This window comes from Grampus griseus (assembly GCF_964374135.1).
Source record: "Grampus griseus genome assembly, chromosome: 3".
Lineage (NCBI taxonomy): Eukaryota > Metazoa > Chordata > Mammalia > Artiodactyla > Delphinidae > Grampus > Grampus griseus.
The window spans coordinates 40,162,991-40,183,998 of record NC_139019.1 but is presented as its reverse complement, the minus strand read 5'-3'; the positions used below and the strand labels follow the sequence as shown (position 1 = coordinate 40,183,998).

The following is a 21,008-nucleotide window of genomic DNA, read 5'->3' as shown; positions in this document are numbered from 1 at the left end:
TCTTTCCAAACTGACCTGCAGTTCTAGTTTACCTATTACATTATTAAGTTACACTGGGATTTTTAAGAAACCCATTCATGCGAATAGTAAACCCTGGCTGTGATGCTGCCCCTTCCCACTGCAGTGGGAACTGCTGGGTGATTCAGCTGTTGAGTTCTGTGGTCTCATCAATTTCATCTGGATTTTTGGTCATTTTTTCATATTTTCTTTTGAAGAATCCAAGCTGTAAGATGATGATGTAAAAACATTACCACTTCTGGCTTATTTTGAATGGACCCAGACTCTCCCCTCCTTGCACCTCTGGGAATCGTGGGGAGCTGGATAGGTCAGTGTGCAGAGTATTGACCTGGCATCAGCCCTTCAGTGAGGAGATTAATACCCAGAGTTGAAATGAATTGCATAAAGTTAAATTTTTCAGGGTCTGCTTACTTGCAGGTGAACAAAACATTCAGTGTCTGGATGAAAGAAGGTTGGAGAAAAGGGACCAAGACCAAGGAGATAAAATCCTTACTGATTGTTTTCAAGAACATGAGTGAGAATTTGCAAATAAACTTGCATTTCCTTTTTTCTTATGATAGACGAGGAGGTACCATATAAAACAGGTTTGCTCTGTGATAAGGAAATTCAAGACAGAGGTCTTCAGGACCCCTGTATCTTTTAAATATGAAACATTTCTTACCTTCCATAAAACTGCAACCAGAGCTAATAACAGAAGGATTCCAGCAATTGCACTTCCTACTATAACCCCGGTTGGTACTTCAGCTTTCTCGTGGGGTTTCATTATGGTAATGGGAATCTGTAAGTGTATATACAAAACAATTGCGTTAATTTTAGCACTGAAAAAAAGTGAGATGGTCAAATCCTCTAATTTTACAAGTGACGGTCTGGAAAGGGGATGTGACTTCCTCACGATCACATTCCTCGGTTAAATATTGTACAGTACAATCTCGAGAGAAAACGCTCCTGCAAATACAGGCAAGGCATGCAAGTCTTCCCATTTCCTTCCTTTAACTGCACTGCGTCAGTATGTAGTGGATATGTCATCTCTGACAGTCTCAGATGCTTTAATCACTTATGAAACTTGGAACTTTAGTTTCTGGCATCCACCAGTCTTGGGGAGGCGAGTCAAAAAATTAGCAACACAAATCCCTTGTGATTAAACAGTAACAACAACAACTACTTTGAATTGGGCTCCTAAAATGTTGATTTACTTGATATGGATTGTTAACAAGTAGAAGTAATGTCTCAGGGCTCAAGGTGACCTTTTCAGTGATAAATTGCCCTTGAGGTTACACATGATTCTTAACGTCCACTTCCTGGCAGTCTTTGTGGCTTTGTAATAGCACGGCTGCCGTAAGAGTTCTAACAATAAAACTGTATATTCTTTTTTTGTTGTTTTAATTGGGGAAAGAATCACAACCATTTTTAAAGAGTTAATTTTGGAGCCAAACAAGGGGAGAAAACCTAATTTATTTACTTGATTTAACACTGAATTACAGTGGCAGATAAGCTGCTTTTCACCACAGAATTTATGAGTTGGGCTAAACTTGAGTCTGGCCTTTTGGTGACTATATTTCTTCTCATTTGGATTTTTAAGAGCTAAACTAAGGCTTTATAAATTTAGGAATAAAATAACTAGACTCATGCAGTTCACTGCTTAGGGGCAGTCATATCCTTACTTCTCTCTCTTCTAGAACTTCCTAATCCAGGCTCCATGGCTCTTTAGGGAACTATGAGTACATGATTTTTGTATCGGCTTTTTAAGTGGGCTTGGAATTCAAATAAATTTAAGAATCACTTGTCTACCTATAGGGATAGGTCAATTTATTATTTGGATTCCAAAATATAATTTTAAAATTTATTTAATTTATTTGGATTCAAAAAATATTTTTATAGACACAAGTAATAGTTGGCCTCGGGCTTCCCTGGTGGTGCAGTGGTTGAGAGTCCGCCTGCCGATGCAGGGGACACGGGTTTGTGCCCCAGTCCAGGAAGATCCCACATGCCACGGAGCGGCTGGGCCCGTGAGTCATGGCCGCTGAGCCTGCGCGTCCGGAGCCTGTGCTCCGCAACGGGAGAGGCCACAACAGTGAGAGGCCCACATAGCGCAAAAAAAAAAAAAAAAAAAAAAAAAAAAATAGTTGGCCTCTATTACTTATCAATATTGCTCAGAGAAAACCATGAAAAGAAAAATCTCCCAAAAGGTTCACTGAAATTGTTAACTTGAATTTTTAATTAATGCATTTATTTAATACTGCTTTCTAAAAAAAACCCAGATTTCAGCAGAGGTCCAGGTATTGTCTGAACACTACATTTTTCTGAAATGAACTTTTAAAATATCTATAGTACTTCCCCCCTCCCGAGGCTTAGTTCATAGCACTCTGAATTTGAAGGCCACGTTTCCTTTGGCTCCGTTTCTGATTTTCCGCACCCCAGCCTCTGAAGAGAAGGTGCGGGCCTTCGCTGATAGTCCTAAACCAGAAGCAGAGCAGCATCCTCTGTGTGGCATCATTTTTGCTGGGGCAATAGCGGGACAGCAGGGCTGTGAGCTCCACTCTCAGGCATCGAGAGAGGTCCAGAGTTCACAAGGCCATTGGCTTTTTAGCCAAGTCCATAGACTGCAGCAGTGGACTAGTGGCCTGGGGCCAGCTGCCAAGCTGTCCTCGGGGCGGAGCCTTGAACTGGCTTCCAATTCCTAACAAAAGCGTTGGGAGGAAGATGCCCAGGGCTCTGCCAGCAGATTAGCTGAGCATGGAAATCCTGCTATATCTAAATATGGCATATTCTAACCAGAGTTCCAGTGCAAAGGAAGGTTGTCCCGTGCCAGCTCTTGGAACAGTGAGCCTTTGTTTTCTGTGAACGTACATTTCTTTGCCAAACGCTTTTTTTTTTTAAATCAAGAGAAGCATTTATAGTTTTCTAGACTGAAGATCTAATGAATGAATGGATGTTTCACAGTGTCAGTGTCTAGTTTTAAGGAGTACTGCTAAAAACAAGAAAAAGCCCTCTAATAAATGCCTTATTTATTAAGCACACTTAAGCACTTTCAAAAATGCTCTAAAATACTATGTATGATTCAAAGGAGCATAACTTAGATTTCATGGCCGAGGATGTAAACTGCTTTGTATAAGCATGAGCAGAAAGGAGGAGCCATGGTGCTGGTTGACGCCTGGAGCAGGGAGGAGGGAGCCACAGCAAGATGGGGCCCCTTGTGCCTCCTGTCAGATCATCACTTCTGATCCAGCTTTGCCAGCGTGGGCACGAGGGGGAGGGCAAGTACACCAGGGGCCTTTTTTGAGTAGCAAACAAACACCCTTATCAAAAGCTCAGCATGATAAACATCAGCCTTTCAGAGTTTCAGTAAGATACTTCTATATACATGTAGATGCGAACGTGACCGTTGTAAATGGTCAGAAATGGAATGCCCGTCAGAGACTCCAGCGCCCACAGGTAGGGATGTGATGCACTCACCGTGACGGTGTTTTCTTCGATCGCATATATCTGAGGGTTATAGGTGTCGATTTCTGCTGCTGCCGTCAGCTGTACTGTCTGAAAAGTCGACTGGAACATAAGAAGAATAAAGAGTATATTTTATCCTAGCAGAAGTTAATGTATAAAACTTGGCATGTTCCTTATTTATGTTCTTGTGGAAAGTGACAAGAGCAAATGCCAACTCTGAAGACTCAAGCATCTGCGTGTGCTTAAATCGCCGATATGCTGGGACCCCATGTGGGAACTTAAACCGTGCGGGTGACTGGGCCCTGCCGTAGCAAATTAAACGAAGTCTCTTCTTTTCCAATTTGGATTCATTTCCTTTTCTTCTCTGACTGCTGTGGCTAAAACTTCCAAAACTACGTTGAATAAGAGTGGTGAGAGTGGGCAACCTTGTCTTGTTCCTGATCTTAGTGGAAATGGTTTCAGTTTTTCACCACTGAGGATGATGTTGGCTGTGGGTTTGTCATATATGGCCTTTATTATGTTGAGGAAAGTTCCCTCTGTGTCTACTTTCTGCAGGGTTTTTATCATAAGTAGGTGTTGAATTTTGTCAAAAGCTTTCTGGCCTAACCCTAAATGTAAGGCCAGAAACTATCAAACTCTTAGAGGAAAACATAGGCAGAACAATCTATGACATAAATCACAGCAAGATCCTTTTTGACCCACCTCCTAGAGAAATGGAAATAAAAACCAAAATAAACAAATGGGACCTAATGAAACTTAAAAGCTTTTGCACAGCAAAGGAAACCATAAACAGAACCAAAAGACAACCCTAGAATGGGAGAGAAAATATTTGCAAATGAAGCAACCGACAAAGGATTAATCTCCAAAATTTACAAGCAGCTCATGCAGCTCAATAACAAAAAAACAAACAACCCAATCCAAAAATGGCCAGAAGACCTAAATAGACATTTCTCCAAAGAAGATATACAGATTGCCAACAGACACATGAAAGGATGCTCAACATCACTAACGTTAGAGAAATGCAAATCAAAACTACAATGAGATATCATCTCACACCAGTCAGAATGGCCATCATCAAAAAATCTACAAACAATAAATGCTGGAGAGGGTGTGGAGAAAAGGGAACACTCTTGCACTGCTGGTGGGAATGTCAATTGGTACAGCCACTATGGAGAACAGTATAGAGGTTCCTTAAAAAACTACAAATAGAACTACCATATGACCCAGCAATCCCACTACTGGGCATATACCCTGAGAAAACCATAATTCAAAAAGAGTCATGTACCAAAATGTTCATTGCAGCTCTATTTACAATAGCTAGGAGATGGAAGCAACCTAAGTGTCCATCATCGGATGAATGGATAAAGAAGATGTGGCACATATATACAATGGAATATTACTCAGTCATAAAAAGGAATGAAATTGAGTTATTTGTAGTGAGGTGGATGGACCTAGAGTCTGTCATACAGAGGGAAGTAAGTGAGAAAGAGAAAGACAAATACCGTATGCTAACACATATATATGGAATCTAAGAAAAAAATGTCATGAAGAACCTAGGAGTAAGACGGGAATAAAGAGACAGACCTACTAGAGAATGGACTTGAAGATAAGCGGGGGGGGAAGCGTAAGCGGTGACAAAGCAAGAGAGTGGCATGGACATATATACACCACCAAATGTAAAATAGATAGCTAGTGGGAAGCAGCTGCATAGCAAAGGGAGATCAGCTCAGTGCTTTGTGACCATCTAGAGGGGTGGGATAGGGAGGGTGGGAGGGAGGGAGACGCAAGAGGGAAGAGATATGGGAACATATGTATATGTATAACTGATTCACTTTGTTATAAAGCAGAAACTAACACACCATTATAAAGCAATTATACTCCAATAAAGATGTTTAAAAAAAAAAGTCTCTGGGGGGTGGGGTTTAGATACCAGCTGGTTAAAGCGTCTCTCCCAGTAACTCTAACTTGTAAACGGGGGTGAAAAACAAGGGTTTAGAAACGAAGTTTTTAATTGGGAAAGATCATAGTTTAGGTTTTTAAAAACAACGAAGTTTGTGACATGAGAGAAAATTGAAAACTTGGTGTTTTTAAATATTTACCTGAATCACAAAACAATGTGAAATCAGATTCAAAAGGAAGAGAATTTCTCTTCTGGGTACACATGTGTAAAATAATACTGTTTAAAGGCCATGCATGTCAGTGGCAGACATCCTAAACCTTGTGTCCGTGCTAGATAACATGAGTAATAATTTCAGCTTTCCTAATCTAAGCATTTTTATAAAAAATACTGGATTGGGGGCAGGCATATAGGAAGGACATACATTTTATGCTGATGTTATTAGTAACCTCCAAAAATGAAATAATTTTACATGCATTCCTGAATCTAGTTACAGAAAAATAATCTTTTTTTCAGTGGATACATTACTGATGTGTATATTGTTTTCTCTATAATCAAGTATTGGGACTGACACTACTTCGAGATGGAATACAATGCCCAGATCTGAGAACTGCCTTCACGTGATCTGGCTACTAGGATTTAGTTTTTGTGGTTACTAGGGCACATAATTCAATACACTCCATGAGGTAATTTGCTAAACTATATCTAGGAGCCAGAAAGAGAGAATGCATATCCAAAAAGTGAGCAATTTATTTCCTTTCCACTGGCTCAGTCTCTGATTAGCCTTAATTTTCTCAAGATGGAAGATTGCAGTAGAAGTTAACCCTGATCACTGGTGTCTCAAACATACATTATTTGGGGAACATTAGGAGTATTGATGATGGTTTAAATTTAAAAAGGAGTAACAGTTAAGTGAATGTTCTTACTTAATAGTCCCTGCAGACTAGAGATGAAAGAATTTCCTTACAACACTGATATATCTGCCCTCCTAAGTCTGGCCCTTTGCACGGGTACGCAGTATCCTGCAGGGTTAACAAGTAACGGTAGGGGTACCATGCACACCCAGGAGATTGAAGTCACACACCTGCTGGCATTCAACAAGCCTTTTCCTTACAAAGGGCAACCAACAATGCCACTGATTTGGAAGCCTGAGCAATCACTTTGTGATGAAATTACTTGAAATGTTGACTTGCACTGCCTCAGAAAAAGGGCAAAAGGTAGTATATACATGGGCTCTAATACAGGCAGTATGATTCGTATTTCAGACTGGATCTCCTAGATGGTCTGAGAACATCCACTGTTGAAATGGTTCAAAACAAGGTGGGGATAAACATTTGACCTTTCATGAAGGAGGAAGATGTGTAGGACATGATATGCAATAACTCTCATGGGTGTTTTTCAGCTTAACTATCATAATAACCATGTTGAAAAAGTATAAATAATACACTTCTTCAGAATTTTGCTTCCAGAAATGAAACTGCTGCTTCTGAAAACCTTGGGGGAAGGTACTATAAAAAGTCTTACAGTTAAAATGATGTAGCTTTAAACAAACTCAAGAAAAACCAGATGCTTTTTACAGAGCCGGGGTGATTGCCTTTTGATTTGCAACAGTGAGTTTTCCTTCCCAGCTGGCAAAGGTTACTATGAAAACATTTGTTCCTCAAATCCAAGGAGCCAAGATCCAATGGGTAAAACTGAGCGCCAAACTGCAGCAGCTGGGATGATGGTATAACTGCCTGCTTTGCAGTCTTACAGGACTTAGAGGCATCCTGAAGGCTTGAAAGCAAATGCAACTAACAAGAAAACCAAATAAAGGCAAACAAGGAGAAAACCCAACTCCTCACTCCTCCACTTCTCTAGTTTTTCACCTGCCTTTCACCATTCCTCTTTCTACTGTGTCTTTATCGAAGAATATTGCTTATATTTTGGTTCCGGGGCCAAGTTCGGAGGGAGCCAAGTTCTCTGATGTGACACAGAACTCCATAGCAGGGAGGGGTTTGTTGGAGAGATCATGAAGTGGTTAGAAAATAGGGAATAGGGTACGGTTGGTAAGCACCTTGAAGACTGATTTATGCGTTTAAAAAAAATTCACTGTGAGCCACAAGGCCCCCTGGAGGTTTCAAACTAATTTCTGTTTTGCTGCCTCGATCACAGCCAGTGTTAGTAAAATGAACAGCTCGCCGCTTATGTAGTCAGACTTAAGGAGCTCTGTCCATCCTTACTCTTCCCGTGCCAGACTGACATTCTGGCTACCGAAATCTCTGCTGAAAGCAGGTATCGCTACTGCCAAGTCACACCTGCCAATTGGAAAAACACTCTGACATTGTTCTGGCACATTCCTCAAACTTGTGAGACTGAAATGACTTAAAAAAAACTGTAAGCACACTGGGGCTTTCACCAGAGAAGGGATGAAAAACAGGAGGGCAGAGTGGTTACACCTGGCTCTAATAGAGGGCGATGGGGTCTTAGGTTAGATTCATCTATCAGGTAGTTTGAGACCAATCAACCGTCACCTGGGAGCACAGGGAATGGAGGCGCTTTGATCTGGGTGTGGTGGAGACCATAAGTCAGACAAGTCAAGAGCAGGGGGAGGAAGACAGAGCAGGTGGCCCACTGCACCCCAGGCAGCTGAGGGGATCCTGACACCATTTCCAGAGATTCTGCTCTAGTAGGTTGGCATGGAGTCTAAGAAGCAGATGCTTTACCAGCAGCCCAGGTGATTCTGAGGCACAGCCAGGTTGGGCAAGCTTTGGAAAGGGATGGAAGCACACTGCCTTCCAAGGTAAGACTGCTCTGGGTCACTGGGCACGGCTGACGTTAGTCAGAATGCTGATTTTGTCAGAGGGCGCGACCTTATTGACGGTGAAGGCTTATGTTTCAATGCTATCAATGAGCCGAATAAACAAAGCTGATACTTACTACTGCGAAAGTCCCGTTCCAGATTCTGGTAGACACATTAAGGAAGTATTCTCCTTTCACCTGAAGGTCTTTCAGCCAGCAGGTGATGTTACTACATGAAGCGGTTCTGCAGTTCTTTCAGGTTGGAGTCAAGGGTAAAAGAAGAGAGAGTTAGTACAAGCTTTAAAAAATAAACACCAAAATTTTACAAAGATAAAACCCAGTACTGGGAAGGAGCTAAGGAAATGAGCAATCTCATGAACTATTAGTAGTAGTTACAACCCTTCTTCTGGAGATTTTAGCACTTTGCCTCGAAATGTAAAAAGTGCATGTCCTTTGCCCCTGCCGCTGCCCATCTGTGTGGAAGGCCTCAGGAGATAATAAGTGTGTGCAGAAGAGTACAGCAGGCCTGTTTATTGAACTACTGTTTATCAGAGTTAAAGAGAAACAACAACCCTCGCCAAGACTGTTAATCAACTATAGTGTAAGATTAAAAAAAAACTCCAAAGACTAAACAATCCGTGTTTATCAACAGTGTACTAGTTAAGTAAATTACTGAGTATACACACACAAAATGTAGTACAATTTAGTCAGTGACCTCATGATACAGATGCATTCCTTGAATTTTAAAAAAGTTGTCAGTAAAAGAATCAGTGGTTGCCAAGAGTTAGGGGGGAAGGAGGGATGAATAGGGGGAGCACAGAGGAGCTTCTGGGCAGTGAACTGTTCTGCACCCCGTAATTGTGGATCCATGTCATCATACGTCCATCCAAACCGATAGAACACGCATCCAGGGTAGCCTAACGTAAACCATGGACTTTGGGTAATTATGATGCGTCAGTGTAGGTTCATCAATTGAAACAAATGTACCACTCTGGGCGGGGGGGGGGGGGGGGGGGGGTGCTGGTTCATAGTGTAGGAGGCTGTGGGTAAGTGGGGCAAGAGGTATATGGGAAATTTCTGTAATTTAAACTCAATTTTGCTGTGAACCTAAAATTGCTCTAAAAATAAAGCCTATTAAAAGATCTGTGACATATCGGCCAATGAAAAAAGGCAGCTTGGTCCATTTATGTAACAGTGCACATGTGCTTATATGTAGGTTAATGATTAGAGGTAAGGAAGAATGTTCATAAATGTTAAGGGCCCGCTGTTAGATTTCTGGAGAACTTTAGTGTTTTCTTTGTTTTTCGTCTTATGTTTCCTCTATACTGTTCACAGAAGTTGCCTTTTTTACAAAATCAAAACATTTTCATACCCTGAGATGAGTTTCTCCTGAACATTTTTACATACCTCTGTTCACATTTAGACCACATTTGCACTGTAATTACACTATAGTTACTTAAATAAGAAACTGTTCATTCTGTTTTCCCATCCTTCCTGAAATAAAATAATTGCAATAAAAGAAAAACAGGAGAATTTCAATGTTGTTCATAGGGGAGAACTGAGGTTGGGTTAGGTTTTGCTGTTTACTAAATGTTTGCTTATTTGAATACTTCATATGTGCCAAGCGCCATGCTAGATGCTAGACAAGTGTCTTTCCCAAAACAGTGGCATAACTCTCGAGCAGGAGATGAGAAAATATTGAAAACAGAGAAGGGTGGTCAGAGAGTCAAATTTAACAGCTCAATAAAAGACGTCAGTGATTATGTGGAGGAGGTGAGGCGGGCTTCACCTCCCACACATGCCCAGCTCCCGCTCAGCTCTTTGCAACGTTTCCACTGTGCACGACACAAAACCAGTTGGACATGGAGTCCTGTTAATATCATGAAATTTGGAACATGTATTTTATAATAATGGCATAAATAATAATTCCAATAACCTAGATTTCAGCTTTTTTTTTTTTTTTTTTTGCCATACGCCATACGCGGGCCTCTTACTGCTGTGGCCTCTCCCCCTGCGGAGCACCGGCTCCGGACGCGCAGGCTCAGCGGCCATGGCTCACGGGCCCAGCTGCTCCGCGGCATGTGGGATCTTCCCGGACCGCGGCACGAACCCGTGTCCCCTGCATCGGCAGGCGGACTCCCAACCACTGCGCCACCCGGGAAGCCCATCAGCCTGTATTTTCTTGATTCACACAGATCATCAAAGGCAAAATAGGAAAGTTCTACCACCTGAGGTGGCAGGAAAAAAGAAGTGCCTCAATTTCCAGGTAAAACAAACAATGAATCACTAAAGGAAGTTTTCACCCCATTAACCTGTCCTCACCAGTTCTTTTACATGGCGGAAATTTTCACTCTTGAAAGATACAGAAGAAGATGTCTGTCCTATTTTCAGTGGATTTATTTCGGCTTTGCAACTGATGTCACCAGCCTACAAAGAAGGACATCAAATCAGTCTTAGGAAGCAAGATGGTTTACGATGTTATTTTTTACTCGTTAGGAAATCCTATTGTCACATGTTGGGGCAGGGGAGGGGCTCCCAGGATTCTCTGCACTGTGCTGACCCGGCCACACTTCTGTTCATCACTAATGTAAACCCTGAAGTATTCAGATCCTCCTGGCGTGACTCGATGGCATGGCGCTGGTTCTTGCAGCCCACATGTGATGACACAAATTTGTAATAACAGTTGTCTGTGAGTGGTTTATTTAATTCAGGGTTTTTTCCTGTGGAACAGTTTAGGATTTTGCTTTCCTGTGGTCACCTATAAACAGCGCAGAAGTAACACTGCTGTAGCATTAGCTAAGTGCTAGACCACGGCTGAGCCACTGTCAGGGGTTTGCCTACAGCATCCCTGTAGCCGGAGGGCTTTTAGAGAAATACCCAGAGGGCTTTTAAAGAAAAACACGGGTCCTACAGCCTTAGCCCTGGAGATTCTGATTTAATTGCCTGGGGTAGGTCTGGGCATCACGTATTTAAAAAGCAACCCAGGTGATTAAATGAGCAACCAGGGTTGGCAACTACCAGTTGAAAGTCCAGGCTGGCAGCTTGAAGACCAGCTACTGACTGCAGCTGTGTAGACCAACTACTCTCCCACTATGGATTCAACCTCTCACTTCCCAGCCAACTAACTTCTCTATAAACAGGGCTCTGACGAAGTCAGATGTTCAGCTGGTCAGGAGGTTTTAATAATTTCTGCCATCTGTACATCCCTAGACTCAGACATTTCTTATAATAATATCCTACTTCTAATATGAAATTAACTGCTTGTTTCCTAGCACCCAGGGTGCATAGGGGTTATCTTTTCAGTTTCTTGTCTGTATGATGCAGACATGACCACCCCCACTTCATGGAACATTTCTGTACGGAAGGTACACGTTCTTATAGGCAGTTTGGCTGCACGTACCTGGTCCGTGTGCACCCCAGTCAGGTACATCAGCGGGTTCTTGCCTCTGGTGTATTGAGGGATATGGATGATTACAGATGCCATGCTGACTGGAACACTTCCTGTTGTTACCTATGTAGTAAGAACACACTCTGATTGCCGCTACATCATACACACGTTGGAAGGAATGGGATCAATAACCCCAGTGTTGATGAAGGGCAGCTATTAAGTGGTAAGAGTGAGTCCATATGAAAGGGAGTCCTTACTTTATGGTCACTCTTTGGCTCACTGTGTTTTACCTCTTGGAAGAATCTCAACATCTACAGTTTTAACTGGTAAATAATTTGTGGCTCAGGAGATGATTAAAAACACCTACCATCTGTGGGTTTGGTCTGCTAGGGCATGAAGTCCCACTCTGCCCCTGACTAGCAGTGTGGCTTGGGCAAGGTACTTCACCTCTTTATGCTTCAGTTTTCTCATTTGTAAAATAAAGATAATTGGCATATCAGTAGGCATGCACAGATACAGCCTCTGTTCTCGCTGTTGGAAAGTCTGTCCTAATTGTCCAGGGCTCATGCCCTACTGGTTGTTAAACATTTTAAAGAACACTCATAGGAATAATAATCCTATCAATCTCATAACTGATCTGGGAATTAAATGGGTTAACATACATAAAGCACTTCATACAAAGGCGGATACTTATTACATGTTCTCTGAATATTATATACTACTAATTGACTAAATGTTTCATTAAAGAAGTAGTTGCCAAATACCGTGTACATTTTATAAATTCCAGTATCTGAATCACAAATCAAGACTCCTTTAAGAACTTTTTAAATCACTGAATTATAGAGTTGCAACCATGTGACAGACTTATAGGAAATGTACAAAAATAAAGTGGTAATGACTAAGGGTGGTGGACGGATTCTTCCCTTTTTATTTTCCAAAGTTCATGCAATGTTATTATAAAATATCATTCTCTCATAAATTCATTTCTCTTTATATAACTGAAAACAAACTTTAAATTTGTACTTTGTACTTTACTAATAGCCAATAGAAACTGATTTTAAAATATTTTTATATACTACTTAGCATGACTGTACAAAATAAATATTTGTATACAAATGGTGAGCTTCTCAAATAGAAGTGGTTGCCAAGGATAAATTGGCATACTGATTATATTTCAGAGACTTTTGTCCATAGTAATATTATTATATTACTGCTCTGTTGATTAATGTGCAACATTTGCTTTCAAAATACATCAATTATCTCTTACCCAGGACACATAACTATGTACAAAGCCCACCTGTTTACTTATCAATGGTCTACCTTAGTAGTTCTCAAAGTATGGCACCCGGACCAGAAGCATCAGCGTCACCTGGGAACTTGTTAGAACTGCACATTGTTAGGTCCACCCCAGACCTTTTGAATCAGAAACACTGGAGATGGAGCCCAGTGACATGTGTTTTAACAAGACTCCAGGTGATTCTAATGCGTGCTCAAGTTTGAGAACCACTGGTATATTTCAACTTCTTTTTACTTTCTTCTTCTCCTCCTGCCCTCATTTTTTTACCCCCTTTCTCTTGATTTTCCATTCTTATGTCAGATTTACCAACCTTAATGAAGAAGATGAATTTTGGACCAATATCTTCAAAACTGTTCACAATAGAAGGAATATTCCCATCCGAGGAGACTTCATAAAAATTTATGTTGGTAGATCTGTTGGATGATGTTTGTAAAGCCGAACATTTTAGTTATGCTATTGTTCTTGAAGTTTAATATTTCTTTTATCTAAATATCTTCTAGCTTATTTTACAAGTGAAAGAGTTTACATTTAGGTACAAAACGTTAAATGAAAACAAATGGCTTATTATGGACTTATGATCCAGTTATACATTTCTAAGGCTAAAACAAGTTCCTTTCAAAACATATCCCTTAATGATCACTCTGCTGAGATTCTTTGTGTTATATGTGTATCAGTTGTAAAGTTTCTAAAATAAGTACAAATGTATTAAGAATTTGTAGTGAAACTCTTCTCAAGATATTATATCTTGACAGGTATGTCAAGATATATTGACAGGTGTGTTAATATAGTGGACACTTGGTCCTTATTGATTGGATGAATGGATTTATAAGGCAGAGGATTTTCCACTTGGTATGATGGCTGAAATACCATGATAAGATATCGGGCATTAGCTCCTACACTACTCATCACTGGACGCCTGTGAAACGGGGTATACATTTTATTTATTATTCCTTCTCCCTGTCTTCCCTAGTTCCAAACCAGCTCTGACACTTTGGTCTGAATTGGGGTTGGTCAGTCTGTTTCCACCACTGACCATACAGACCATCTCTAAGGTGGCTGACCCAGGAGTTTTATTAGACTAGGCCTAGAGGCACTGGCCTAATTGGACTTCTTTGCTTGGGGCTGCTGAGTAGGGTTTGCAAGTGAAGTGATGACCAGGCCAGAGGGAACCCCACAGGACCACTCAGACTGGAAGGTAACTGAATACCATTCCCTCTCTTCACTCATTTCTGGGAATCTGAGGATGGATTTCAACTAGGGTAGCTTCATTGAGGGGTGGAGGGTAGATAGCAGGGATGGGAGTCTGAGAAGCAATATTTATTCCCAACAGAATTTATCCTAACTACAGGATGTTGATTCTATTTCCTTAAAAAAAAAAAAATTGGACTGGATATTTTCTGAGATAGAGTTGTTTGGTTTCTTTACTGAAAATCTTGCCTTTTTCTTTTTTTATGCCTTAGAATTTTTTCCCAAATTCTCAAAAGGAAAATATGCCATAGGGACTTAAATAGATGTAGTATTTGTCAAGGTTATGTCTATGAGAGGAAACAATGATTTGTCAGCCTTACATGGAAAATGGGAAAATGGACTAGGATTTAAAACAGAAAGCCTGACCCCAATAAAAATTAATTACAATAAAAGAAAATAAAACAGAAAGTCTGGCTGTGTGTCCATGAATTATTCCCTTTGCCTTCCAGAAGATCTTTGTGTGAGCCCCTAAGTATGGCCAGTTTTTAAATTGATTAATATGCTCTGTTTTTGCATTTTAAAGAGATCCAGTATTTTTCCATGTTACTTAAGTGCTCCTTCAGTTACTTAAATATTGATCAATATATTTATATTAGCAGTTAGCTATACTAGGCGGATCTTGTTTTAGAAGTAATTCTACTGTCATCTATTTCCATCCATCATATTTGTACAAAATAATTACCCACTTAGTATCAAAGTGATTCCTAAGGGATATACTCAATAATTGGGTAGGACTTGTTTTCAAAAAAGTAAACTCTGTGTGTGTGTGTGTGTGTGTGTGTGTGTGTGTGTGTGTGTGTGTGTGTGTGTGTGTGTGTGTGTGTGTGTGTGTGTGTGTGTGTGTGTGTGTGTGTGTGTGTGTGTGATGCATATATCCTGGTAGATAAATAAACCCTGTATCTGGAAGGTATTCTGAAAACAGTCAAGTTAGTCATCTACAAAATGACCAGAGGAGATGCGGAGGGATGACTTCACTTTTCGTTGTGTACGTTTCTGTCATGTTTGGATTTTCTATCCATGTACATTTAATATCTTTTTTTACAAAAGACATTAAGAGAAATTACCTGAGAGGCAGGATTAGGAGCCACTTTAGTTTTAGTCTTTATAATTCTCCATACTTTTTTTAACTGCATGATATAATTAAAAGAATATGAGAATGTCTGAGAATCCAATTTACCATCACAAAAAATACATAGCTAAGATGTTAGTAAAAGTGAAGTTCCACTTCAGTATTTTATTTATTTCATCTTAAAATATCTGAAAAAATTGGCCATGGTGGGAGAATGGAATTAGAAAAAGGCTCTATTAACAAAAAGCATTTAGGATGAGAAAGAAGCATTGAAGGTAGGAAGAAAAAGAATCAGGTAATGTGGTGCTATCAATCTCTTTGGCTGCATCTGTTTTCAGTTACTTATTTTAGCAGCTGAGGGCCCTTTGAAATCTGCAGTTACTGAATAATTTTTCAGGGATGGATGACTTGGGCTATACTTCGTTTCTGCTTTTGCTGTTTGCAACTCACTTGATAAGGAAGCATTCTTTTCATCTTCGCTCATGTGTCTCTAGCTCTAGACATAATGACATATTTTCCTTTTTGTTTTTGCTCAGGGATCTGTTGGATGATCTACATATTCCATGCTGTAGGGGCTGGAGTGATGTTAGAGAAATCTGCGGTCACTGGACACTTTGAAGTGTGGCTCCTTGGGGATACGCTGCTGCGTGTTTTCCAGGGGTCACTGATCTGTGCTGCGAAGCTGCCTCAGTGTTTCAGCAGGTAGAGAACTCTGGTTCCCAGGCTCGGAAATGGGTGTTCCCTGCAGCCTGTGTACCTGCATAGCTGTGCCCCAATGTGTCTGTGCCCATGAACCCACTTCCCTTCTTGAAGTGATCCTATTAGCACCTGTGGTGTCTATACGTTATTCACCTCTCAAGACACATGTCTCTGAACAATTCAAGATAACTGGTATCAACTAGTACCATTTTGAAACATGCCTAATTTTCTCCTGGTTGGAAGAAACCCCTAGTCTGCTATGTCAGGAATTTTCCAACCAGAAACTAATTTTCTGTAACTAGATTCAGTATTTGTGTTTGGGGCTTCAACGTCCAGGAGTGGGGACATTGCTTGAGATCTCACGTGGACAGTAGGACACAGGCGTGGAGAAGGAAGTGGTGGCAGCTCCTCGGGGCCCTGCGAGTTCTGCTTTGACAGCTTGTCCGAGGGCCTGCGGGGGAGTTACCCTTGGCATGTGACAGAGGATTATTCCTTTGTCTTTCTGGTGTTGCTCTTAGTCAATAAACCTAAAGGGTCCCTCAAGATTCCCCTAGGCACCAGTTTGTCCCTGGACTTCTGTTTTAGTTGACAAGGAGGAAATATTTTAATTCAAATTCCCCAGTTAAGAATGAGCATATAGAGGACTTGTTCAGTCATGAACCAAATATGTTAAGAGCCAGAGTGATGTCCATGGTCACAGGCTGCCCACTGTTTGACCTACCTTGTTATGTGAATTTCGGCATCATACAGCAGAGAGAGTTTGAAGTTGACTGAATTATCTGCTTTGTTTTCCTCGTAGCTTTCACTATTGAAAGGAACATGAGGAAATTACTGAAAGAGAAATATTAGAAAAGCCTCCCATCATTAATTCATGACTTCATCATGTTTTACCTTAAGGCTTGGAAACTGACAGAGGCCTGATTCTGAAGGTTTTGAAGATTGAAGTCGAAGTTAATAGTGAAAGTCACCTATACACAGAATGAAAATTCATCAATCTATGACGCTTTGTGCTCCGGGACCAACATGAAAAAAAAAAGTGGCCCATAAAAGTAAACTCACTCCCATTTGATTCTGAATTTTATAAACCTTAAGCTTTATAATTTGTAGAATATCTATGTATTTGTCCACCTTGCCTTACCTTCAGAATAGAACTGAATTCACCTGACATATATATACAACACATCACAGGCACTTACACTTATCTGAATTTGAAGGCTTTGTGCTGATGTAAAATTTGCTTACCAGGGGTTAAAAATGATATCCATGACTCTGTAAAGCACTTTGACCAGTGTTGGTCAATGTGTTCAGAAATAAAGAACTTTCTATATCATATGTGCCTTTGGGAATGAACTGCACAGGGGAAAATCCCACTTTTATTAATAACTTAAGGAAAACATGCAGATATTTAAAAACTTCCTCTAAATATGCAGGCAACGTTGATAGTCAAATGGATAAAGAAGATGTGGTACATATATACAATGGAATATTACTCAGCCATAAAAAGGAACGAAATTGGGTCATTTGAAGAGATGTGGATGGACACAGAGACTGTCATACAGAGTGAAGTAAGTCAGAAAGAAAAACAAATATCGTATATTAACGCATATATGTGGAACCTAGAAAAATGGTACAGATGAACCAGTTTGCAGGGCAGAAACTGAGACACAGATGTAGAGAACAAACGTATGGACACCAAGGGGGGAAAGCGGCGGGGCAGTGGTGGTGGGATGAATTGGGAGATTGGGATGAACATATATATACTGATGTGTATAAAATCGGTAACTAATAAGAACCTGCTGTATAAAAAATATAAATTAAAAAAAACACATGCAGGCAGTTATTTTGTGGTGCCTATCAAATGACGATACCTAATAAAGATGGTTCATTGGTTAACACCGATGGCAAGGAGGGGTCAGCATGGATTTAAAGATAAAATGCAAGGTGTACCTGTTGTTCCCTTTTTAAAGCAGGGTAGCCCACATTGCAGGTAACAGACTTCTGAGATGAAGCAATCTGGCATGTCACTTCTGTCCCATCAACCTGAATGAGACCAAGGAAACAATTATCAATTAGTATGCAATGTGTGTATGCGCACACACATACATGCTGAAGGATGTATAAACCACCTGGAAATTCCAGCAGAAAGGTTGGTTCACACCAAGACTTGAAAATTTTATATGAATTGTCCAAGTGGCTAACATACTATTTTTTTTTTTTTGCGGTACGCGGGCTTCTCACTGTTGTGGCCTCTCCCGTTGCGGAGCACAGGCTCCGGACGTGCAGGCTCAGTGACCATGGCTCACGGGCCCAGCCGCTCCGCGGCATGTGGGATCTTCCCGGACTGGGGCACGAACCCGTATCCCTTGCATCGGCAGGCGGACTCTCAACCACTGCGCCACCAGGGAAGCCCCTAACATACTATTTTTTATTGCTAAGCAGGACACCCAACAAGACAAAGGAGAGGTCAAATACTGGAATTTTACCGAGAAATAAATTATATTTCTTATATTTTAGAAGCACAAAATAACTTTAATCCAGTATTTAGAAATGCTGTCTTTAATGCATACTTTTCTCTCAGTATATTTTCAAAGTTGTAGTTTCAAGAGAAAGACAAATACAGTTTTTGTTTATACCTTAAATAATTTAAAGAATCATTTTAGTTTTCCTCAGGATTTTTTCTCTTTAAAATAAGTTGTCATTTGGCACAAGAAATTTAAACACTTAAGTCAGAATAGGTTTAGAACACTAAATCTATTAAGTTCACATTGACTTTAAACTGGATGAAACTATTTTTTAATCCTTTCATCAAACAGTGAATTTGGAAAATCTCAGCTTTTTCCTTCTCTCCTTTTCACTGCTTGGTGGCAGAGGAGGGACCAGAGGGACATTCATGGGCAAGTGTGTTCCTGCTATAGCGATCAAGTCAACATGATTAACTGATCTCATTGGAATGCGGCATCTTGGCAGCAGCAAGACCTGTGGTTACTAAGCTCTGGCTGAGCTGTGGGACTCTAATTTCTCAGAGCAAGTGCAGCTCCCAGCATCTGTGCGGCACCGAGGAAGCCTCATCACACAGATGGCTTGAGGAGAGTTTATGGTAGAGTCTGGCTACTACTGCCAAGTGTCAGGGCAAAGGAAAACTGACCCCAGCTGTGAAGCAGAATTGGTCTAGATACACAGCCAGGATATGTTCCCAAGTGGTTAAACTAGTTGGGAGCCACAAGTCAGGACTGATCATGCTCAGGGTTAAGGTGTTTCTTCAGAAAACACAGAGGAGATTTGAGTATAAGGGAGACGGTAATTGACAACAAGTAGGAAACAGATCAGTTAACACAGGGTGCTTTCACATACCGGCATGGACCAGGAAGCAAAAAACAGATTTTCTGAAAAATCAACAACAATCCCACTGTTGTATGCACTTTCCTTTTTGTTTTTCAGTGTTACTGAAAATGTTAACCTTTTGTTTTGGTTGCTGACAATGAAGGGCTGTTGTCTGTTAAAAGTAAAAAGGAGAAAAAGAAAGTCATTACAGTTTTTTTTTAAAAAAGCTAGTATTCAAATACTTTACTCATTAAAAAAAAACTCTTTAGATTTACTATTTAGAGGACTGAGAAAATTGCTTAATCATAAATTATCTTCATAGTAAAATAATATTGACAATGAATGACTAAATGCTACTGGATTTTTTTTTGTTGCTTTTAATTACATTGCAGAAAAAAGCACCATCCAAATACAAGTGGTTTTATATTTCTTAGTGTTTTACTTCTATATGGATGAGAGAAATTGAAATTTATGTTTTTATTTAATTTTTTTTATTGATGTATAGTTGATTTACAATATTATATTAGTTTCAGGTGTACAACATAGCAATTCAATCTTTTCAGAGATTATACTCCATTTAAAGTTATTACAAAATAATGGCTATATTTTGCTGTGCTGTACAATATATGCTTATTACTTATCTATTTTATACATGGTAGTTTGTATCGCTTAATCCCCTACCTCTGTCTTTCCCCTTCCTCCTTCCCTCTGCCCACTGGTAACCACTAGTTTATTATTTTTAACTGTGAGTCTATTTCTGTCTTGCTATATACGTTTGTTTTATTTTTTAGATTCTCTATATAAGTTAGAACATAAAGTATTTGTCTTTCTCTGACTTATTTCATGAAGCATAATATGCTCTAGGTCCATCTGTGTTTATTACAAGTGGCAGAATTTTATCCTTTCTACGGCTGAGTAATATTCCACGGGCCCAGCTGCTCCACGGTATGTGGGATCCTCCCGGACCGAGGCATGAACCCGTGTCCCCTGCATCGGCAGGCGGACTCTCAACCACTGCGCCACCAGGGAAGCCCCAGTTGTTTGGTTTTTTGAGTTGTATGAGTTGTTTATATAGTTTGGATATTAACCCCTTATTGGTCATATCATTTACAAATATTTTCTCCCATTCAGTGGGTTGTCTTTTTGTTTTGTCAGTGGTTTCCTTTGCTGTGCATAAGCCCTTAAATTTAATTAGATCCCATTTATTTATTTTTGCTTTTATTTCTTTTGTCTTAGGAGACAGAAAAAATACTGCTACAATTTATGTCAAAGAGTGTTCTGCCTATGTACTCTTCTAGGAGTTTTATGGTTTCAGGTCCTTACTCCATTTTGTGTTTATTTTTGTATATGATGTGAGAAAATGTTCTAATTTTATTCTTTTACATGTAGCTGTCCAGCCTTCTCAGCACCACTTATTGAAGGGATTGTCTTTTCTCCATTGTATATTCTTGCCTGTGTCATAGACTAATTGATCATAAATACATGGGTTTATTTCAGGACTCTCTATTATGTTCCAATGACCTATATATGTGTTTTTGTGCCAGTACCATGCTCTTTTAATTACTGTAGCTTTGTAGCATAGTCTGAAGACACTTCTAACTTTGTTTTTTTTCTCAAGATTGCTTTGACAATTTGGGGTCTTCTGTGGTTCCATATAAATTTTAGAATTATTTGTTCTAGTTCTGTGAAAAATGTCATGGGCATTTTGATAGAGATTGCATTAAGTCTGTAGTTTGCTTTGGGCAGTATGGACATTTTAACAAAATTAATTCTTCCAATCCAAGAGCACAGGATATCTTTCCATTTCTTTGGATCATTTTCAGATTCCTTCATCAATGTTTTATAGTTT

General features: G+C 40.0%; 1 protein-coding gene across 1 annotated transcript in view; it reads right to left on the bottom strand.

Annotated features, from left to right (window-relative positions):
* Nucleotides 1-142: 142 nt before the first annotated feature.
* The window catches only part of ITGA2 (integrin subunit alpha 2), a gene marked incomplete at both ends in the record, with an annotated part of 103,571 nt that continues 82,705 nt past the window's right edge, over nt 143-21,008 (bottom strand). Inside the window, 11 exons of the mRNA XM_082652420.1 lie at nt 143-223; nt 680-796; nt 3,472-3,561; nt 8,276-8,389; nt 10,460-10,564; nt 11,538-11,648; nt 13,133-13,235; nt 16,560-16,643; nt 16,730-16,806; nt 17,786-17,878; nt 19,190-19,331. Of these exons, the coding sequence (XP_082508546.1) occupies nt 143-223; nt 680-796; nt 3,472-3,561; nt 8,276-8,389; nt 10,460-10,564; nt 11,538-11,648; nt 13,133-13,235; nt 16,560-16,643; nt 16,730-16,806; nt 17,786-17,878; nt 19,190-19,331 (1,117 nt within the window). The remainder of the gene's footprint in view (nt 224-679; nt 797-3,471; nt 3,562-8,275; nt 8,390-10,459; nt 10,565-11,537; nt 11,649-13,132; nt 13,236-16,559; nt 16,644-16,729; nt 16,807-17,785; nt 17,879-19,189; nt 19,332-21,008) is intronic.